Source organism: Oryzias latipes, chromosome 16 (genome assembly GCF_053564925.1).
Source record: "Oryzias latipes strain Hd-rR chromosome 16, Olatipes_Hd-rR_3.1".
Taxonomy (NCBI): Eukaryota; Metazoa; Chordata; class Actinopteri; order Beloniformes; family Adrianichthyidae; genus Oryzias; species Oryzias latipes.
The window spans coordinates 30,965,366-30,988,181 of record NC_136252.1 but is presented as its reverse complement, the minus strand read 5'-3'; the positions used below and the strand labels follow the sequence as shown (position 1 = coordinate 30,988,181).

Sequence of the window (22,816 nt, the reverse complement as noted above, 5' to 3'; positions counted from 1 at the left end):
GAAACAGAATATTTAAAGAGTGACATCACCTTGTTTGAAAGATTCAAGGTTGGCTTTCAAAAAAGAATTTTTAACTTAGAACTTAGATTTTGAACAGCAGTCCACCTGAAGGAAAGCTCTACATTTATTCCTTTCTTTTAACAGTCCCAAACAATGAGAAATGTAACTGAAAATTTCTAAAAATAAATAAAAAAATGAGAAAAGAAGCTAGAACACTGGAGACAAAAATACCAAGAACAAAAGCTCCCCAAAGCCTAAGAATGTCATCCTTGTGATTGGAAAAGTTCCCCTAAAGACAATCCATCCATCTCTTATTCCAGATTTGTTCGGTGCAGGGTCACAAGGTTGCTGGAGCCTATCCCAGCCTATCCCAGAAGGCAGACTCCGGCCTGTCCCTCACAAAGAATCACACTCAGGATCAAACTTATAAGGGACATTTTAAAGTCACTAATTAAATATCAAGGAGGAGAAACATGCAAACCAAACACAAAAGAACCCAACCCAGAACTTCACTACACCATCCTTGTCGTTAAAAGAATTCCTTAAGGTCCCACTCTGATCATATTTTCATCCATTTTAAAAGTGTTCCAAGTGGTCTTTTGATTATCATTAATCAAAATAGGTCATAGTTTCTGCAGAGCGGCAGGAATTTGTCAGAAATTTGCCTGTGAGTTGGCGGGCCGTTGATGTGGAGAAGATCATTTGCTGGACTTTAAATATGTAGTTGTAGGGTTAGATAAGTTAATTCTTCTGTATGAGTTCTAGGACATTGCATGGCCATCCTGGGGGAGGATCCCTCCTTCATGTGGACACCCCGGAGGTATCTTCGCTTTTTGCAGAATCCGTTTTTTTTTATGAGTTTTTGGGTCTAAGGGCATGGATGCCAGTTTAGTTTAGTCTGTTTAGTTAAAGTTTAGTATAATCCTATTGAATTCTATGCATTTATGATCCTTTTTGATTGTATGTTTACCTTACAATTACCGGTACGAAGCCCATTGAGACGACTGTTGTTGTGAATTTGGGCTATACAAATAAAACTGAATTTTATTGAATTGATTTGAATCGAGAACCCCGCCCTCCTTCCCCCTTCCCATTGTGGAGCAGAGCAGGGAGCTTGTGGCCCGCCCAGCGTCTTTTCTATGTCACAAATGAGCTGTTTCAATGGCATTTATTCGTTTGCTCCTGATTCACAACGATTTGAAGAAAGAAATACTCAGAAATGCAATTTTGAACTTAAGTTTCTTTGAACATGTCCACTATCATGAGGAAAAGCCATTTCCTCCACACCATTTTCCATCCGTTAAAGTAGCTAAAACTTAATTTTATGGTCTATTTTAGACTTTTCCCCCTCCAGCTTCATGTCTTCTAGGAGTGAACTGTCCTGCAGTCATGGTGACAGATTTAAGGCAAGTCATGCTTCTTCCATTCATCTCAGTTAGATTTGAGATGATAAGATCTGTTCAGAGAATTAAACAAAACTATAAATGAATAATAAATATAAAAAACTGCAGTAAAAATAGACAAATCATTGACATGCCTCTTCTAGTTTATTTAACAAAAATCTATAAACACAAATGATTCTAAAGTTTCTTAAGACAACAATTGTCGACTCAACTGTTTCCTTTATTCTTGTTGTTTCTAAAGCTATTTTTAAATTAACTATTTGGAGTCCTTTGGACGGATTCATCAATTCTTGTTTGGTCGGAGAAGTTTCTGAACCCGCTTTAAGGCTTGGACTCCCGTTTAATCTGAGATGGGAGCTTTCCGATGGTTCTAAGAAGCTCTGTGAGCACAAACGACCCCCGGGTTTGAAGATTCACAGGCAAAGCAGCTGTTTATCTACGATTTTCAATGAAAATCACACAAACTGCTCTTTCAATGTTTTAGGGTTTTTACTTTTCCCATCCTCTATGCACCAGAAGTGCCGACTCGTCGTTCTGTCGGTCGGCGCCCACATTGATGGCCATGAGAAACCTCATTCGGAGGCTGGAGCCAGGCTTTAGCGCTGGGCTCATGTGTGCAGTCAGCAGATAGTCCGATCACCTGATCCTATTTACTGTGCTGCCTGTCAGCTTGTGATTCCCTGAATAACATGACGAGTGGACTTGTTTACTTCCATCCTTAAGCTGGTCAACATTAAACACAATCAATAGCCTATAAAGCAAATTCCCGGCAGAATTACACTGATTATGTTATTTTTTCATCTTCTAAAACCCACATCAGTGTTCTTGATTAAAGTCTGTGTTTGGCATTCAAAGCCTCTGCTTGGTTTAACTACATGCATTTTAATTCTTCTCCCTCAGTCGGGTTGCAATAATCGCACGCCCTCCCTACATCCCTGTGCACCAGCGGAGCGACATTCGGTGGGATTCTGACGGCTGTAGGAGTCAACATTTTTGCAAGGTTGTGGTGTTCATCCAGCAGCCACGACATAACGAGAATAAAGCACACAATGACTAAAGAAGTGCAACAAACAATAAAAAATTTTTTTTTTTAAATTCACTCGCTTCAGTCTTTGCCAAACCAAGACCTCAAAGCAGTTGAGGATCAAACCTAGACAAGTTTTAATGAGGATCCTGTGACCTATTTTGAAATGATTTAGTTAGGAAAAATCCCACTGAGATGAAATCAGTGCGTCAGAGCAGAGAGATCGACACTATTCTTCCTACAGCCATACCTGCAGCCGGCATCTAAAAAAACATTCAAATGCTTCCTTTCAGTTTTAGTCCCACTCCCATCATCTTTTGTGCACCTTTAAAAATGTTCTGTCAGGCCCTGTAATTAAGATTATGTTGTTTATAGGCAAAATTAAAATACGTAGTTATTTAGTAAGTCCCCTCAGAGTTTTGGGTGGGACCATTGGTGGTGGGAAAGTAAGGGCTTAAGGTAAAGGGGGGTGAGAGTTTATAAGATTTTTCTTCTTCTCACTCCCTTTTGGACTGGTGTTTATATAATTTTGTTTTGTTTTGTTTTATATAATTTACTTGTCTTTTACTTGTTTTTTTTTTTCTTTTTGTTTTTTTGCAAGTTTAGTCTCGTTTTTGTCTTATTTTGTTATTTTACACTTGTTTCACTAGTCCAAAATAAAAAGAAAGAAAAAAATAATAATAATAAAAAAAAAATTGGCGCAGGGTAAGCCTTCCCCCATTTCCCATCATCCCTTCACTTACACTTTCTCCCGATATACAGTTTTGAGCCAGATTGCAGCTCAGATGAGGAAAAGGAAGATGTACATGGATCTAGTCTTCTACAAGCGAATGCATCAGAATGGAGCGGAGCTCCATTGGTTTTACGTCACACCTACAAGCTTTTTCAAACGGCATTTTTTCGACTGCTCCTGCTTCACAGTGATTTGAATCAAGAAATACCCAGTAATGCAATTTTAAACCTATTTTTTTTTTATAATTGCCCTATATTATGACAAAAATGTCCCAAGAATATGTTAAAAACACCAAAAACACAATTTTCCTTGGAGTGGGTCTCCCACTCCGTGTTTTTTGGTGTTTATAACATGTTCTTGTGGCATTTTTCTCATGATAGAGGACATTTATTAAAAAAAGCAAAACATTTATTTTAATTAAAAAATGCTTTTTATAAAAGGGTTTATTTGTGATGTGGAAAATACGCTGGGTGGGCCACAAACTCCTTGCTCTGCTCCATTCTGATGCCATCCGGCTCAAATCTGTACGGCTGGATAGGTCCAATTTTGCTTGCCATTTTTGTTGCACTGGTAACGTTAGCTTGGAGGATTGAGGGGCCTGCAAGCTAGCAGGACAGTGCATAAACAGAGGGCTCTCAGATATTTGTTGACGGGAAAGGGGGCGGGGTTCCTTTGCGCCAACAGTGCTGGACGCTACTAAGAGGCACATTTGAACTAACAGTGACTCTGCACAAGCTATGTCCTAGAAAACAACACACGTTTTTTGATTTTGGCAAAAAAAAATCCAATTCTTAATTGAAAGACCAATGGGTTGGTTGGTTTCACTGGAGCGAGACATACTTTTTGGTGACCGAGGAACCCTCATCCTTGTCACTTTAATTTCAGTGCTGCTCTCTGGGAGAAACACTCTGACCCGGTTCTGAGAAAAACTGATTTAATAGTCGAGAGCTTCAGTGTTGTTCTATCAAAATAAACACCATGTCTCATTTTCCCATCAGAAAACCTTTTACTTTTTTTATTTTCACAGACAAACCTCTTCGCTAGATCAGTAATTAAAAAACAAAATCACATCTGCCAAAATAAACAGCATGTTTGTTTGCAGACCATGACACTGAATGTCCTGGAAGACCAATAATGCACTTGCGTGGTAACCACGGAGGGAGGTCTTTGGTGTAATTGTTGACATCAAATTCATCTACGAAGGTTGCAGGAGGACACCAAACGGAGCAAACAGAACATTGTGCTCCACAGAATCTGAGCAAAAGAGATTCAGTGGGTTTGTTGTTGCTAGTAAACATGAGTTACATTTATCTCAATGAATGTCATTAAGCGGGCATATCATGTCAGCTTTCATGTACAACTGATATTTGGAACACTTTTAACAATATTAGGTTTTCACTGTGATCATCATGGAAATGTACCAAATATTGTGTTTACTGGTACAAAGAAATTCCTTGTATTTTAACTAAAATAAGGAAGATATGAGAGGTTTTGCTTCTGCAGAAATTTTTAAATACAAGTTAAAGAGCTTTTAAAAACTCATGTAATCAACTTACTTATTTATTGGACTATCAAGTATTTTATGGCTCTTATGGTTTATTATTTGTTTGATCTGACCCCATCTATCTTCCAAAAAAATATATAAATAGACAATTACAAAAACAAACTCGGTATTTTGTGCAGCGCCTCTTCAAATTTTAGCCACAACATTTCCTACCTTTTTATGTCTATTTATTTATAGTTTTTGCTTTTTGTCTAATGTGTCTTATGACTTTGTATTGTTTTTAATTAATGTTTATATACGTCTTTTTTGTTAGGTACGTTGTGTTTGACAGAATGTTGATGAAAAGTGATGTAAGTTAAGTGATCATAATTTGAAAAAGTTAGGTTTTATTTACATGATAGAAAAAGCATTTCTAATGGTGAAAAGCTTATCAAACTTGTTCTTCCTGATAAACTTTTGACCATTTGTGAACGGATTTATTTCCCTCCAGCGATCTCGAGTGAAAGCATCTTAGAAATAATGTTTTAAAGCATCCTCCTACATATAGAACTGCTGCAAATGGAACTGCAGGCTTTGATAAAGCAGAAAGTATTGAGCTAGCATTTCAGTCTTTAAAGTACGAAAAGATAAAATATAAAGAGTGTCTGTCTGTTCAAACCCGTTTTTTTATTATATATTTATCTGCCAGCTTTCAGATTAAAAACCGCTGTGCTTTGACCCTAAAAAGATGGTCGATGCATTTCACTGAATACTGAGGTGCTGTTATAATTAACCATTAATATTTAGCCCGTTATGTATGCGCGTTCATACTCCATGTTTCTCTGTAACAAAAACTTTGGTTTACAGAAGCATAACAGAACATTTGTTCTTTAAGGTTATTGTAAGGGAGCATTTGTTTGCTCCTGTCTGCTTTAACTCCAGAGCATCTCTGTTGGACTCAGATGAACACAGGAGTGTCTGCCTGCAGTCTGGAACTGTGAGGGACGTTCGTTAGAACTCCAAGCTTTTATGAGGCCAAAATCTTTAAAATGACCAAACAATGATGCAGCAGAACGTGATTTTAGTTGATGCCATGTTCCTGGGGGAATTCTCCAACACGTCTAAAATAAGTTTGATACAAAATTACAGTTTATACACTGAGTTAACTAAATACATATTTTAATTTGATATTTTAGCTCAACATTACCATAAACTTTGGGGTTTAATCTTTTGAGAAAGGTTTTATCCACGCTGAAATCTCTCACGAAGGCTTTAAATTCCAATTTGCTTCCAACATGATCAAACAAACATGAAACACAAACTTTAAAGTAACTTTCTTAAGTACATTTTGCTCAAAATATTTCATTAGGTTATTATTATTTTTATTATTTTACAGAAAAGCAGCTTCACACATTGAAAGGCTTTATGTGCCAAATGTTTCGTTATAAAGAGCCATCTGTGGAAACAAACACCCAAAAAACCTTTGAAAAAGGAATTCATAAATACTCATCAGGTGATAAAACACAAGCTAAATATATAATTAAATGGAACTAATAATAATTTCAATCCAAGTCTTTCCTATATTGACTGAAGGTAACCACTACTTTAATACTATAGTACAAACAATTGGCAGACTTTTTTTTTTTAACCCCACATATCTAGCAGCTTGTATCTGAAATAATGTAACACTAATGCTGGCTGTCTTGTTACGCTAAGCCTACTGTGTTCTATGTTGCCTGTCGTTTAGTTGGTGTGAGACAGACAGAAAGACAGCAGGTAATGCAGGAAAACAGCTGCACTTTAAGATCATAAATAAACTATCCATCATTTTAAAAAAATCAGCACAATGTTTTTTATCTATTTCTTCAGACTAAAAACATTAAATATATTGGTGCCGTTACTGTTTCAAATCAATTTAGATTCAATGTTATTTATTGATTTAATTATTTTTCTCAGCATCAAATGGTTCAGTTGGTCAAAATGTTTCTAGTTTAAATAATGGCTGACAGATTTTTTTAATTTCAGGCACTTTAAGCTTCTTTTCTGTTTTACACTACAACAGGGTTTCTGTGTGGCTGAATAAAGTTAATATTTGTTGAAAGTGGATTTATGTTGATTTTTTCTTTTGTTAATGTTAAAAGATACAATTTTAGGTATAATTACACAATTTTCATAGATACTTACCTAATATATTGTCACCCACAAGTATGTATGTGTGTGTGTGTGTGTGTGGGGGGGGGGGGTCGCGAAACATTTTCTTTTTCCTAGGGGGGGCCTGGCAAAAAATAATTGAGAAGCACTGAACTAGATGGAGAAATGATTTTTGCCCGCTGGTGTGGGAAATGAAGCAAAAGGGAAGTCAAATCACTAATGTAAATAATAAATGAAACAAATTCATTGCAAAGTTGATCATTTTCTTCGTCATCCAGGGAAACGACAGTCCGCTTGGCGCGTCAGTCAAGTCTGGCGTCGCACATCTCGGTGGCTCAAAGGAGCTAGAACTTTGCTAAACAGTTTCTAGGCCTTTAGCTCCTACAATTAACAAGTGTCTTCCATCATAAAAAAGTGCTAGAGAACATGTTAAAAACACTAAAAAATACATTTTTCCTCTGAGTGGAAGGTTTTATTTCTGCTACAGCTTTGGTATAGTTGTGTCCTGTCCACAGCTAACATTATCATCTCAAATAAAGCTAAAGTGCAAAATATGTTTTATCTGGAATATTAGAGATTTTTACCAAAATATAGATTTTACAAAAACTGCAGTGAAAATCATTGATAACAACGTTCATATTTAATCGCGATTTTTGCTAATTTTGTTTAGCTTGACTTGGTTTTAACTTTATTATTTCTTAGGGTTTGAGGTCAGATATATAAAAGATTTATTTTTAGATAAATTGAGCTCAGCTGCTGAGATAATGCGTAAATATTGAGTGGAAATGTGAGTAAAAGCAAAGGAAAACCTTCATCCTTTTATGTTAGTGAACCCAAACCAATAATAAACGTGGCACCAGCTCTGTTTAGGGTAGTCAGCTCCACTACAGCCTTTTTTTTAAATATTGTAACTCATTTAATGTGTTTTTAATTAGCAGCAGACAAACATGTTTAGTAGGCGGAGCACTGGGCTGACTTGATTTGGAGGCTAATTCCACTGTGGTCATGAACTCTCTGTCCTCCAGCAGGACTGAAGGCTTCTGCCCTCACAGAAAGAGAAAACACGGGGTTCAGTCTAAACAAACCCAGACTCCATCTAATTCACCTCCACCGCGTTTGAACAAATCCAGCACAGATGCAGACTGCATGCAGCTGCATTTCCACATCCGCCGTCTGATCCGAGCAGAAGCTGCGTGGGTGACTGCACTAAAAAAAAAACCTAAAGAGAAGCTATTTTTCACCGTCAAAGCAAAGGCAGACATGAACATTTGTCTGAAGGTGCAGAAAGGGAACCCACAAATCCATGCATTGCAAATCATTTTACTTCACACTCCCCTGCATGAATTACAAATAGCCTGCTCCCCATCTCCCTAGAAAACCCTCAAAAATAAAAATATATTCATTTATCTGCTCAAAAGAAGATTCAAGTTCAGGCAGTTCATATAAAAACGGTAATCTCTGTTGGCTCCGAAAGTCTCTGGATCCAAAACACATTGAGGGTTTGGGGCCTCTCTTGCTCTTTTATTGTATTTTTATTAAAATTCCCATTTCATACACTTCCCTGCTGCCGCTCCGACCAGAGTATATTCTGAAACCCAATATTGGCAGCGGGGCCTCGAGTGAAAATAAAAACAAATGTAATGATACAGGCTACAGCGAGGGACAGAAAAACACAAGCCGGGAGTGAGAGAAAATGGAAGCAAATCCCATCTGGGGGGAGAGAGATTCATTGGAGTGTTAAAGGAGGATATGACAGCTGAAACCTGACCTCCTGCCCAGCGCCGATGCCGCTTATGGGGCCCTTAATCCAAACAAGAGGTGTGCTGCAGCCTGAGTGTCCAAAAAGGATCTGGGGATGTTGCCGACCCGTGGCCTCCAGTAAGACGGGCCCTATCCAATTTTTACCCCTTTCCCCCCTCCCACAGCTTCAGAAAAACAGGGGGGGGGCACCACTGCTGGCAAAGAGCCGATCAGCTGGATCCAATTTATGACTAAATGATGTTGAGAGCTTCAACAGTCTTTGCAATGAGGGGCTAGCATGCTATGGGGTATTCACACACTCCCTGAGGGAGATAAGAAATCCTTCTTCTGGCCTGACAGGGAAAAAAAATGGGGGTCTGGGTGGGGGCAACATTCCTGTGAACCCCCAAAATAGATCCCATAGCCCGGAGAGCAAGTACACCAGCAGCCTGTAAAAGACTCTGCCGTGCTCTGCTTATAAACAGGATGTAAGAGATTCGTTTAGATATTTCATAAACTCCAAAACATTTAGAGAACAGGGACGCACCCCATCTGCGTCGTTGGGAAGGACACCAGTTTGTTTTTGCCATCAATGTTTTATGTAGGCAGTTCACAAGTTTGTCCACAAAGGGAGGGGGGGGGGACTTCAGGTTTATATAAACAAATGATGAAAAAAACATGAATCTTTCTTAAAATGTTTCCAAAAATGTAAACATTTTTGTTTTTGCTCTATTATGGATGTAAATTGGCCTTCCATTGCTGAAACAAAGAGAAAGCTGGTTTTCTCTGACACTATCTGACAAAAAGCGTCAGTGTAAGTGTGAGTGTAAGTGTGTTTTAGACGCAGTGAAGTTAGACTGGAGCAAATTTAAAAATCTGTTCTACATTTTAGAACAATGTTAAAAAAGAAAAAAATCTGGTTCCTTTGCTATTGTCTCCCAAAAGTGTAAAAACACTAAATCTCAAGTATTTCTGGCTGGTTATTAATTTAAATATCTTATTACACTTAATATAAAAAATAAAAAAAAAACGAATAAACTTTAAAACTCTTCAGAAATTTTTCTACTGTTATTTTCTTATAAGCAAATAAAAAAAAGGATTTTTATAATTTTTTGTGTTTTGCTTTCGTTTTGTAAACCACAAATCATATGATGAACTGAAACAAAACCGTGACCCAAAAATCGAGCATTGAACTGCATTGTGGGGGAAGTGAATCGTTGCATCCCTGCTGCATTTCACCGCTGCCGTTCACCCGGCTGCAGCCTCCTATAGCTGAACTTCTTTTTCCTGCTGGTGCAGAAATCTTCCTCACATATGAGTGTGGCCCACAAACCCCAGCTCAGGTTCTGATGGATTAGAGAGCGGCCCGAGGAGACAGACCTGCTCTCACAGCCGCGCCCCCACCATGTTTGTTACAGATATCAGTGCCTAAATGGACGAGGTTACAAAAACTGTGACCCGCACGGCTCTGAACAACAACAAAGCCGCTGCCCTGCTAGTACTGACACCACTTTTGGGAGGACCACAGCAAAGTGGTTTTTAAACCCAGTAATGAATTACGACTGCAAATGAATACATCCGGGAAACCACTCTACACTTTCCTGCTCTTCTGAGTGCACTCGAGCTGCCAACTGCTAACAACTTTACAGGGCCTTTTTTTGGGGGGAAACGTTGGTCCTGGATCACGCCAGGAAGCCGACAGCAGGAGGCTGTTTTCCCAAAAGCCTGTGACGGCTGCATGGGAGGAACAGTTTCCTTAAACTGGCAAGAAATCTGCTTCCTTTGCCTGGCAGCGCTGCAGTCGCGCCTCTGTGGTTGGAAAAATCAAAATCCCATGCAGCCCAGAAAGGCTTTTGAGACTTACTTCCAGTATTACTAATTTACCTGTTATTCTAAAGTAAGTTGTACATTTTAGGAACACAGTTTGTACATTTTCAGTTAGGTGACTTAGTATTTATTTCTAAAAATCAAACCTGAAATTATAAAAACAAAAAACAGATTTTCCATTAAGAAGCAGAGGGGGCGTCTATATTTGTTTATGAAAGAATCTGCTTTGTAAAAGACATGAAGTCTAAAAACTCACTTGACGTTTTATTCTGTATTTTTGTGAAAATCATCAATTTTCTATGAGGCTTTCAGAATACAACTGCTTCAGAAGGATAATGCAATTAGCAAACTTGTTAGAGGAACTGAATTTTAATTTTTCACAAAAATTCATAATCATGGTTAATTGTGTAATAATTCAAGATTCAAAAGTGGAGCTGGTGCAGCTGTTGGTGTGGATATGATCATATATAAATGACAAAAAGATCCCAGTGAACCAGTTTTAATGAAACTCGTTCAAAACCCAGAAACGTTTCAGTTGGAAAATCAAAAACAAATGCAGGCCTCTGATGGTTTTAAAGATAAGAAGAAGAAAACCAGAACAGAATGGATGTGAATTAGCAGTTTTTTTATACCATGGTCCGGGTGAATACTCGATTCTGATTGGCTGCTGGATGTGCATTAAAAAGTGATATACCACAGGATAAACGCACGGTGAACAAAAGAAGTTCCGGTCACCTAGCTTAAATGTTTTATTTCACTGCGCCGGCTTCTTTAAAACAACCTTTTGCTTCATCATTTGGACAAAAACAACCAGTAAGAGGTGAACTTTCTCTCTGAACTGAAGCTTTACTCCACACATCGGAAAGATCAGCATATATATATCACTTTATTACGCCGAATCTTGACTGCAGCGGTGGTGTGGCGCGACACGGGATATTTGTTACGACGCGCCGCACCACGTAACAAATAATTTGATTTTTGTGATAAAAGCGATCCAAATTGGAAAAAAAACAAGAATTGAGGACTAAAGACAGGTTACTATTTATGTATTTTGTAAGTGACCATGGTATAAGCGGTTTAATGACCTTCGAAGTATGCATTATCACTTTTTAACGCACTTCGCGTCGGACGGTTCAGGCTTCCACGGCATGCGTTAAAAAGTGATAATGCATACTTCGACGGCCATTTACCCTTACATATGTGTTACTTACTTTTTGCAGTTTCCGTACTCCGAGCAGCGACTGAGAGGAACACGGATCACGCAGCTGGAGAACGCCACAAACAGCGCGTGATGATCCCGGTCCAGCTCGAGACCCAGAACCCTCCTGTTCTCTCCGTGAATGTTGCATCTGAAAGGAGAAAAGAAGAGCAGACAAAGTTTCACCGCTGCACGGCCTGGAAAATCTTTTCGTTTTTAAAGCAGCAGAGCAGAAGACTGGCATTAAAATGATCCAGATGGCTGGATGGGAGTCCAGCTTCATGCAGGCTGATTAAACTGCGGAGTCAGAAAACAACACCAGACAAGAGGAAGCTTTTTGTCCGGCTTTATGGGGAGATGCAAAGCGGTCCAAAACCCAAAAAATTATAGGAGGTGACAAAAAAAAAGGAGAGGAGAAGAGGAGGAACAACAAACAGGTAGAGAAAATAAGTAACACCAAAAAACGCACTAAACAAACTAATAATTTTCTGACTTGTTAGGGTTGTAGACGTCGATGTCCTCCAGTAGTTGGGTACTGAAGGAGGCGTTGGCTCCCTCTGTGCTGGCCAGGATCTTCAGCACATGGCCGTTATCTGAACCCAGGAATACCACCGTGTGGTTCTTGTAGGGCCCGGCGGAAGTATCCACTGCTATCTGGGTCAGCTTGAACCTAAAGAAAACAAGAATACTTTAAACCCAGAAGAAATTGTAATGCAGAAGAAAACAGGGACTGGGAGGAAATTAACCAGATGAAATCTCTAAAAGCGGTGCAAACTGTGGGGAGTTGAGGATATTCAACATACTAGATCTTCACGACATCTCCAGAAAGTCAGAATTCAGTAGTGAACAGCTCAAACAGTGGGTGATTACAGAGCTGAATGGAGAAAGCATCAGCACACTGCTTATCCTGAGCATTTTTCTTTCCTCCTTCGCCTGCATCTAATGCATTCATTATATTAATTCATCAATTATCCTCCCACATCCGCTCAGCCCTTCTGTCCTTTGCATATTTTAACTTTCTGCCTTCAAAATATTACTTTGCTTTATAAGGTTTCAACTGCAAGCAGCTCAGGTTCACAGTTGACGTGAGTCCTGAGTTTAACCCCTTCATGCCCCGTACGTCGATAATTCGCAAGGGACCATTAAATCCAGGACTCCACCTAATTTAGCATCACCTTGAAAAGAAACAAACGTGAAGAGCTGCGAGCGCTGCCTGCCCTCATTACCTGCCCTCACTGGCTGAGCGGCTGCTACACCCCTCAATCTCTGCCTTTGCATGTGACAAATTAGGAGAAAAAAAACACTTTTTTTCAAAATGGTGATTTTCCTGTTGGTTTTATTTCCATAGCAACCATCATATTTTTTGGTCACTTGGGGGTGACGAACAGGTCTATGTAAGTTTTAGAAGAATCAGCAAAAGTAAACTTTTGGATTTCCTTAGCAACTGAGGTTTTTAGTTAACCACGACCCTAATGTATTCATATTGGCTTTTTAAACCATGTTTAACATTTTCACAATATTCCTGTAAAAGTGTATCAAAAATAAAGGAACGCCACTTGAAATCTTAAGTTTTTACTAAAAGTAGTTTCCCAATTTGGCTTGAGGAAACAATTGATAAAAATCTCTATAGAGGAATTTAAATTAGTAGCTGGTACTAAAGGTGATTTTTTTCCCTTGAAAATTAAAGATGGTGGCCTCTTCCAAAGATCAAAGATCAGTTAAACTTTGGCAACTGTTGCAGAGTGTAAGTGAATTTCTGTTAAGATCCCTCAAACAAAGGTTCTTTAACAGGAAAAAAAAAAAAAAAAGTAAAAATGGCCAGATTTTTTTTGCCACAAAAAGGCTGCCAAGCAGTAGTCCCAGTGGCATCCCATAATAATTTCCAATCTTCCTTGGGATATCCCAGACAAGTGTGTTTAGAGTGGATTTAGATGGTTTTGATGGTTTCTCCCACTGTGATGTCATCATTCTTTTGAGGGGAGAGGTTGTTGACTATGTCAAAAATTCCTTCTCATCGATGCATACAAATTTTAACAGTTTTAATAAATTACATAATAAATAATTGATTATAAAGTCAGGGACGAAAGGGTTAATGGGGGCCCAAATATTCTGAAACTTCTCTGAAACAAGCTTTGATCTGCATGGCATTACTTCTAGATTCTTCTTCAGGGCGCCGGCAGCCTCGCTGCCCTCACTTCTCTCTCAGGCCCCCCCTCCCCTGCCTGGATGGTCCCACACAGGCTGCTGTGTTTACCCACACAGAATTGACTGGCGCGTTCCCTGCAATGAGTCGGCGGAGCGGCGGGATTCTCTTGCGGTTGGATTTCATTTATCTAGCAGGTCTCAGGAGAAAGGCGCAGCAGATGTGATGATTTTGGCGCCAGATGTGAAGCAGTACATGCTTCCCCGGTTTGGAGCCACAGCAGCTTCTGGCTGGCTGTCAGGCTGGCTCTGCTTCAGGATGAGCGCTTGGGGGGGGTGGGGGTGGGGGGGGGGCTCTGGTTTCTGTGTGTGCATGAGGAGGCAGCATCTGTGATTATATATATGATGCGTGTTTACCCACTGCTGAGGTTTTCTCGATGGTGAATGAAATACTGATGACACGTATTCATAATTCTACGCCCACCGCCGTCACCGTGTGACATTTCTAAGATGTCACAACAGGCACCAACATCAGTGACTTGGCGTCTTCAACGTGTGCTGCTGTGGAAGGATGGTGCGTTAGGACGATCCTGCGCCGTGTGCCGAGCCTTTGATGCAAACAGAGGCCGACTGTTGAGTAAATCCGATTGGTCCCAATAAGGGACGGGGTCGAGTGTTTCAGCCGAACTCTCTCTTCCACATCAATCGCAGCGTCAGGAGGGAAGACAATGATGCTGAATTATGTTTGCAGACAAAGGACATGTATAAAAAAACAAAAAAATAAATAAAAATTATTGTCTTGTAACTGTGGTTTTAACTAGACAATTGAGACCAATGTTGATTTATTTTACCCGATTCAGGTAAAAAAAGTGCAAAAAAATTATTTTTTACAAAGTTGTAATAAATGTATTATGTTTTGATTTAATTCTGAGTTAAGTTGATAATCTCAGCTTTTCACAAAGTTCAGTTTGAAATTGCATTTAGTTTAATTTAAAGTAGATACATTTCACGTGTATTTACCGTATTTTCCGGACAATAAGTTGGTGCGGAGTATAAGTCGCACCAACCCAAAAATGCATTATAAAGTAGAAAAAACACAGATAAGTCGCACTGGACTATAAGTCGCATTTTGACGGGAAATTTATTTGACAAAATCTGAGACCAAGATATAATAACTTGCACAAACTCATATGATACAATCGTAGCAGACTGTTTATCTCATAATTTCACAGTAATTCTTTCTCATACTTATTTATTAATTCCTTTCATGAAGCATCATTGGCCAACTAATACTCTGTTTTCATCCTGTATTTGTAGAAACAGTTGTCATTTTTATTGCATTTCTGAATCTATGAAATCATTGGAAAATAGAATATTATGTTTTTAGCCTTCAAGATCTTACTGTAAAAAAAAAAGTTTGCTGATTCTCTGAGTCACTTAACATACTCTTAACACTTAACATACCTCATACATCAAATTGACCCAGGCACATCATCTCTGTTCCTCACAAATGAACATAACAGGAGGGTTAACAATGTATTTATTTCAATTTAGTTCTAATATAAGTCGCTGCGGAGTATAAGTCGCACCCCTTGCCAAACTATGAAAAAAAGGGCGACTTAGAGTCCGGAAAATACGGGTAGTCTCTTTTGAGAATAAAAGCACATTTTTTATTACACCACACGGAAAATATCAGTTAAATTATAGTTTTAGTTAAGAATGTCACATATTATACATTTGTCAGATTTTTTTAAATTTTTATTTTATTTCACTGACATTCACATGAACAAATATTTCTTAGAACTTTAAACCAAAAAAAAAGGATCCGATAGATTAAATGTTAAACTCTTTGGTAATTTAAAAATCCACTCCAATCATCTTTTGAGCTTCTGTAAAGTATTTTATTTTAACTATTTTGAGCCCAAATCCAAACACTTGTGTTGTTTTTAAGGACATAGTTTCTGCAGAGCTGCAGGAGTTTATTAGAAATTTGAGCTTGGGACTGTTGGAGCAACCCCGCCCGCCTTCCCCTTCTTGTTGCTGAATGAGTGGGGAAGGGAGCTTGTGGCCCGCCCAGCATATTTTAGACACCAGAGATCTGGTTTTCGTCTGCGTCTGATTCGTAATGAATTTAAGATTTATTTATTTTTTTACATATGTCCTCCATCATCAGAAAAATGCCACAAGAACATGTTTTTAAACCCCATTCTCACAAGAGGGGGTCATTAAAAATAAATTTTAGTTTGAGCAAATGTTAGGTTTCCACTTAGGATTTGCTTTTCTCCAAATTCCCAGCATGCCTTTGCAGTAAATTTCTTCAAATGGAAAATGAAAATAATGTTCCACTGATATTTGGTGTAATCAGAGTAATCAGGACATATTTTGAAAGCACACATCTTGATTCATTTTAAGAGGCAGCAGTTCAAATTCAGAGTTGAACATTAACCTGACAGGAGGTTTTTTTGCTCACAGATCTTTCTCCTGAACCCTTGCAGGAGTTTCACACACATGAGCATCTTTGGGTACCTGCTGGTAGTGCGGGTGAAGAAGGGTTTGTCGTTGACGGATGGTATGGACTCGTCCATCAGAGGATATGACTTGATAAAAGTCAGAGTCTCGTCGGGAAAAGCGGTGGACGTCTTGTAGGCGGCGGCGGAGCCTTCGCCCGCACAGCTGCCGGGCCTGAGCCAAACCGGTAAAGACAGGAGAAACATCAGGCGGGTAAGCAGGAAAAAAATGACAGCTGTGTGTGTTCAAAAGTGAGCAGGTGGATGAGCAGGTGTCTTTTGCTAATGCTTTTTTTTATGTTTGTGTTGTGTTGAGAGGCTGAATAACAGCAGCACATGCAGTGACAGAGCCAGAGAAAACGGGGAAAGTGATGAAGATGACAATCCCACCTTGGTTTTGGGACCTGTTCCTCTGGAACCGGCGTCCATGCCGACTCGCTGTTCCTCTGCTCTTTGAATTTGCCGTTGAAGGCCTTCTCTATGTCATCCATGTAGAAAGCACAGACTGCAGAGCCAGTGATGCTGTTGAAAAACCGCAGGTGAGAAAGAAAAGTCTGTAATGTTCTTCAAACTGGTGATGGGAACATCCATACCAAGAAATCGAAGTATCGATTACAATACATCACCACTTTTGGTATTGAAAGTATTGATTACTAATTAATAAACAAGAAAATAAAAGTGTGTGCGTTATTTCTTGGTATTTTTGGTTGATAGGTGAGCTACCTTATCAACCAAATGCTCTTTGGTAGCGTTTGTTTTTTTAGGGTAAAATATAATATGCTTACAATAAAAAATCCTAAAAAAAACAAAACAGTATTCAGTATAGGTGCCGTAATTTGTTTTGACTATTTATGCAAAAAGTAATCGGTATTGTATCGAAAAGTGTGCTAATGCCCATCACTACTTCAAGCCTTCAAAGAAGACCCTGCTGCCCTTTGCCCTCATCCACAAAATTATGTAAAGTCACAGATTCACTTTGTTCAAGTAGTAACCAAAGCTGACTGATGACTCACAGGTACGTGATGATCACTTTTAGAACAAATGTTTTTTCTTGGTGGAGCAAAGGGTTTGGAAAATAAATCTTAAAGTCCCGCTTCAATCATCTTTTGATCTATTTTAAAAGCATTTCCAGTGTTTTTTTATTCATGATTATGGTGGTTTTTTTTTGTGCCAAAACCTGTCATTTCCTGGGACATCGTTTTTCTGCAGAGCAGCAGGAGTTCATTAGAATTTCACCTCTGAGTTGAGGGTGGGGCTATTGGCATAGAGCCATCCCTCTGTTTACATGCTCTCCCGCTAGCTTACGGTCCCTCAAACCCCCAAACTACAGTATAGTTTAGATCCAGATTCCAGCTCAGACGAGGAAAACAAAGACTTTTATGGATCCATTTGTCTGATGCATCAGAATGGAGCAGAGCAGGGAGCTTGTGGCCCGCTGACTGCAGCGCCTACATCCCGGCTACAAGCTCTCATCTGCTGCTGATTTACATCCATTTGAATGAAAAAATAATAAGAAATACAAGTTAGAGTTTATTTGTCTTTATACATGTCCTCCATTATCAGAAAAATGCCACAAGAGCCTTTTCTCTCTTCATTGGGAAGTCCTCATATCAGATTGATATCAAATCAATCTTTTCCTACAGTAAATGTCTTGTTTAAAGAAACATTTGAAGTCAAAAAGATTTGCTACAGATTCACAACCAAATGGTTCCAAAAGAAAGGTTTAACATGATAAAAAAAAAAAACAAATCCTCACGTTACATCAGCATCTGCAGCAGCAGCAGAGCACAAAGGCTGCTCCAGCTACTGAAGAGGAAAGTGAAGCTGCAAAGCACACAGATGACTGAACCCCATGTTCGGCTGTGACATTTGGTTTCTGGATTAAGAATTTGGTCTAAACAACATGAAAGCCCCCATCCTGCCTTGTATCAACATCCGTGCCAGTTCAAAGCATCTTAGATCATCTTCTTCATTTTGATGCTGGTTTGAACACAGCAGGTGTCTTGACCGTGTCAGCAGGCCCACATGTACCAAGACACACTGCCATGTGATTGATTAGTCAATGATAATCAAAAAACACAAAAAAAAAAAAAAAGATTCTTTGCACCCATATAAATGGGAAGAAGTGAAGCATAACAAACTAAGAAAAGTTGATCTCTTTGAAGAACAGACAAATATTTTTGTGTCAAACAACACTAGACCCTTAAAAGAATCTTTCTTCCTGCAACACAGGTGCTGAAGATTTAAAGTCGTGATGAAAATTTGGGAGAAAAACTGGAGATAAACAAAAGGCTGAGAAGCTGTTCCTGTAAAAACGTTTGCAGCGTGATGATATTTTTTGGCAAAACCGTCATTTTCAGGTTCAAGTGGCCTTGCCAGTTATGGTAAAATGGTATATGGCGGATACTTATACAGCACTTTTCTACCTACAAGGCCGCCCAGTCACACACACATTCACACACTGGTGGCGGCTCCGCTGCTGAACACTGGCGCCAACCTCCCACCAGAGGCAAGGTGGGATAGGTGAGGCAAACCTGCCATATTACGATCATGGGTCGACCGCCCTACCGCTGCACCACGGCCTTGCCAGTTCAAAATGTAGTTCCAATAAACTTAAAAGTTTGTTTTTAAACCTTCAAGATATTTAACCAAATTTGAAGATGTTTTAAATTCTCTCAGCTCTACACTTTTCTAAGCCAAATCAGCACAGTTGAATTTATTTTTCTCATTAGGAGCTAGGATCTAGATAAAAAGGAAATTATTATTAAGATGAGGCAAAAGCCTTTTGCTCCATACTCTCCAGACTCAAAAAACTCAAATTGAACAAGACATATTTAGTTCAATATGAAGGATGTTATTTTAAATATCAATAAATGTTGACAGGTTATAGACCGTCATTGTCATAACTTTGAAAAACACAAAGTAGATTTATGTTCAAATGATTTTATGATTTACTAAAAGGGCCAACTTTATTAAAACCACATTCTCATTTTGTTCACATTTTGTTATAAAATGATTCCTTCAAACTTATTACACTCGTATTTTGTCACTGTAATCAAAATAAACTACAATTAGGTTAATAAAAGTTAAAAACAATACAAACCATTTTCCTACAAGTGGGAAAAACATGTATATTGGGATGTAGAACATTGAATTTGAAGTAACTATGTCTAAAAGTTTGCTTTTTGAAGCTCATTTTCCCTTTTTTTAATGGATGCATTTGTGAAACTTCTTGTTTTCACATTTTAATATCTTTTTTATAATTTTTACTTGTTAATTAAGAATGATTTCCTGCATGGACAGTGTATTTTACTATCTTCTAGTGATTTTCTTCTCCAGGTAGTGTTCCTACCTATTTTTGCATTGTAGCATCCTTTAATATTATTTTAGTGACTCCTTTGAGCAGCAAACCCACCTGTTGGCCTGCGTGGAGAAGACTCCAAGCACAGCCGGCCGGTGGTTGATCTGCAGCACGTTGGTCAGCGACTGCAGAACATCGAAGTAGAAGAAGGAGTCCCCGGGAACCGAGCAGTTGAGCCGGGCTTTGAGGAACGACGTCCAGTATCGCTCCAGCACCCGCGGGGAACCCCCGTTGTCGTTCTTGCAAACCCGCGCGACCCGGGAGAAAACCACCTGACACCAGAAGGGTCTGATTACAAACCAACACAGCCAGGCAGAGCCAACAAATCATGCAGAATAAAAGGCAAGAACCTGGTCTGCATGATAAGAGACGCCGTTGTTGACGGTGTTCTTACTTGGGAGCAATAACAGATTTTTTTTTCTTACCTTGCCAAGAGTCGTGTACTCCACTGCAATCTCACTGAAGAAAAAGTACACGTAGTTCCCGTACTCAATGGCATGCAGGAAATGAGGCTCTGCACACAAAGATGGAAATATGACAAAACCTCTCAGGGATGACTTGTTGCTAAAATGACAAAGCATCTTAAGCAGGTTGGAAGCAAAGCGGCAAAATCCAAGGGCACAAAGAGAAACACCGGTTTGTCTCTTGGATGAGCTGCCATAAGGATGACGGCTATTTAATGAAGAGATTTCAAAACAGGAACTAAACTGTGAAAGAAAATGCAGCGGGAAGGCTGTTAACATGAATTATGAATCATTCTTAGAAATCCTAATTCCACTCATTTAAATAGCATCGTGTTATAACGGGAGAAACCTCCTAGCAACATAATTCCACAATAAAATGATGCCTGGAAATCATCATAAGATAGAACATCCATTTTTTTTATAGTGAGACTTGTATTTTGCTTCAAGACGGATATTTTACTAAAATATAAAATGCAAAATTCTATTTTTTTTTATAGCAGCTTGAATGAGACATCCTTATTCCTCAGGAGTAATATTTAGCTAGAAATATTTATAAAACCCAAAATTCAAATTAAACACTTAATTATTCTGGTAACCAGAATTTTTCCCTCCTGCTCCAAATTAAGAATGGTTTAAGATTAAAGAAATGTTGATTCTGAAAGGAATAAACTCAAATACGAGCAGAACGGACGGCTAAATCTGAAATCTGGAGCAGATGTTGGTGCTCAAAGCAGAAATACATACCCTCGTGGAGTTGGGAAGTATTTTAACATGAATCAAAGGTAAAACATTTCTGTAAATGCTGCTCTATTTGAACTGTGGAAACATCAGTCAGGTTTCACTCCTCTGCATGCGCGTTTACCTCGGTGTAGCAGGAAAAAAGAAATCCATCATGGCACTCAGGATGCTCACCTCGCAACCATTTGGAGTCGTACTTGACAGTACGTAAAACAGGACTGCTTTCTCCCAGACTCCTGTAAATGACTGCATCACTGGCCAAGAAGTCAGTCATGGTGGCCGAATAAAAATCACCACCTGGGAGACGGTAAATGAAGTAATTATCCAGCAGGGGATCAAAAAAAAAAACAAACACAAAAAAAGCTTCTTAGAATCCCACTTTGATCATCTTTTGATCTATGTATATAATTACTATTATGGCATTTTTAGCCAAAATCCAAAAACCTGTGGTTTTCAAGGACATAGTTTCTGCAGAGCTGCAGGATGAGTTGGTGAGGAGCGACCCCCTCCTTCCCCTCCCTGTTGCAGGTCAGACAGACCATTTGTATTTCCTATGTAACACATATGATATTTTTCAACCTGCCTTTTTCTTTTACTGCTCTTGATTCACGATTTAGATAAAGAAATACTCAGAAATGCAACTTTGAGCTTAATTTGCTTTGTGTACAGTCTTTACATTTTAAGTGTCATGTTGAAACATGTCTGAGTACAATTAGACATTTGGGACAGCTTGTTAGATATTATAACTAATGTTGAGGCTTCCCAATCTTATAGTCAATCAAAATAAATTTACATGAGAAGGGACAAAACAAAACAAACCTTTTCTAACATATTCCTAAATTCACACCCTGAAAAATTGGTAAAATTTTTTGGTATCAATTTATTTGGTAATGTCTTCATTTTTAGCATAGTCTTCCTTTAAATTTTCTTTTTATATTCTAAACCTTTTTTTTGTTATCGTCTTAGATATTACATTTTATCTTCCAAACACACTATAAGCAGCTCTTCAATATTTAGCTTTTACTTCTGTTTAAGAGGTTTTTGTGCAGTTTCAGTAAATTTTATTACATACATACATATAAAAATATTTTACACAATATTTGAATATCCTATTACCATAGTTTTTTTTTATCTGCGCTTTTTCAGCTTTGTGATTGACACTTAATTAGATGGAGCGTTTCCTTTATTAATATTCCTCGTTGCTGCTTTTATAGTTTAATTAAATTTTGATTTATTGAATGCTAGTGTTGAATGTGTGTGCGCGCTTATATGCTTGTGTGTTGGTATGCTAATGGAATTCCGATAAAGCAGTTTTTGTTTCACACCTTTGGTGCAAAAAAGTGCAACACAAAGTGAAAAAAATGTAAAGTACAGCTCACCTAGATTTAATGTTAAAAGACACAAACTAGCATCAGAAACGCTCCATTGGAGGGTTTCCTTTTTAAAGCTCTATTAGTGCGAGTTTAATTCTCGGATAAATCAGAGACTGCAGCTCCTCTAAAGGAGATCAATCTTTCCATCTTGTTAGCTTTCATCTAATAAAGCCTGACTGCAGCTTTTGGTGTGCAGATATGAAACCAAAGAGCTTCTCAGGCAAACGCGCCTCATTCTGGAAAAGCAAACGTACTGAGTAAGTCAAGAGACGGGAACAGCAAAGCTCTGACGACGGCATGTGCCGCTCACCTGCAAAGAGACCCACGTTGGACTGACGGGACTCAAAGGGGCATCGAGCTTGTCCCACCACCTCCTCCCCTTCCTGCTCAAGCGTCAACATCTAAGTCAAAAACAAAAGAAGCAACAAAAGCAGACGGTTTATGACCACATAAAGGGGGTAAAAGTAAGCGAGCAGAAGAACAGGACATAAAAGGTGACCACTGTAAAACACACGCGTGTTTACGGTTTGTTGGCTGCTACCGTGACGGCGGAATCAATCCACCAAAATGTGGCAAAAAAGGCCCAACAACAAGAAAGGGCAACAAATCAGCGAGTAATGATGAAAGGTAACACATGGGCCATAAAGATTACTTTTATTTGATGCATTACAT

General features: G+C 38.8%; 1 protein-coding gene across 10 annotated transcripts in view; it reads right to left on the bottom strand.

Moving 5' to 3' along the window:
• sema6cb (semaphorin 6Cb) overlaps nucleotides 1-22,816 on the bottom strand; it is a 170,396-nt gene that overhangs the window by 37,381 nt on the left and 110,199 nt on the right. For all 10 annotated transcript variants that reach the window (XM_011485750.4, XM_078932533.1, XM_011485745.4 and 7 more), the window contains 8 exons: nucleotides 22,455-22,545; nucleotides 20,946-21,068; nucleotides 19,995-20,083; nucleotides 19,624-19,841; nucleotides 16,599-16,730; nucleotides 16,228-16,383; nucleotides 12,053-12,229; nucleotides 11,573-11,710 (listed from right to left, as the gene is read on the bottom strand). In XM_011485750.4, coding sequence (XP_011484052.1) covers nucleotides 11,573-11,710; nucleotides 12,053-12,229; nucleotides 16,228-16,383; nucleotides 16,599-16,730; nucleotides 19,624-19,841; nucleotides 19,995-20,083; nucleotides 20,946-21,068; nucleotides 22,455-22,545 — 1,124 coding nt within the window. The remainder of the gene's footprint in view (nucleotides 1-11,572; nucleotides 11,711-12,052; nucleotides 12,230-16,227; nucleotides 16,384-16,598; nucleotides 16,731-19,623; nucleotides 19,842-19,994; nucleotides 20,084-20,945; nucleotides 21,069-22,454; nucleotides 22,546-22,816) is intronic.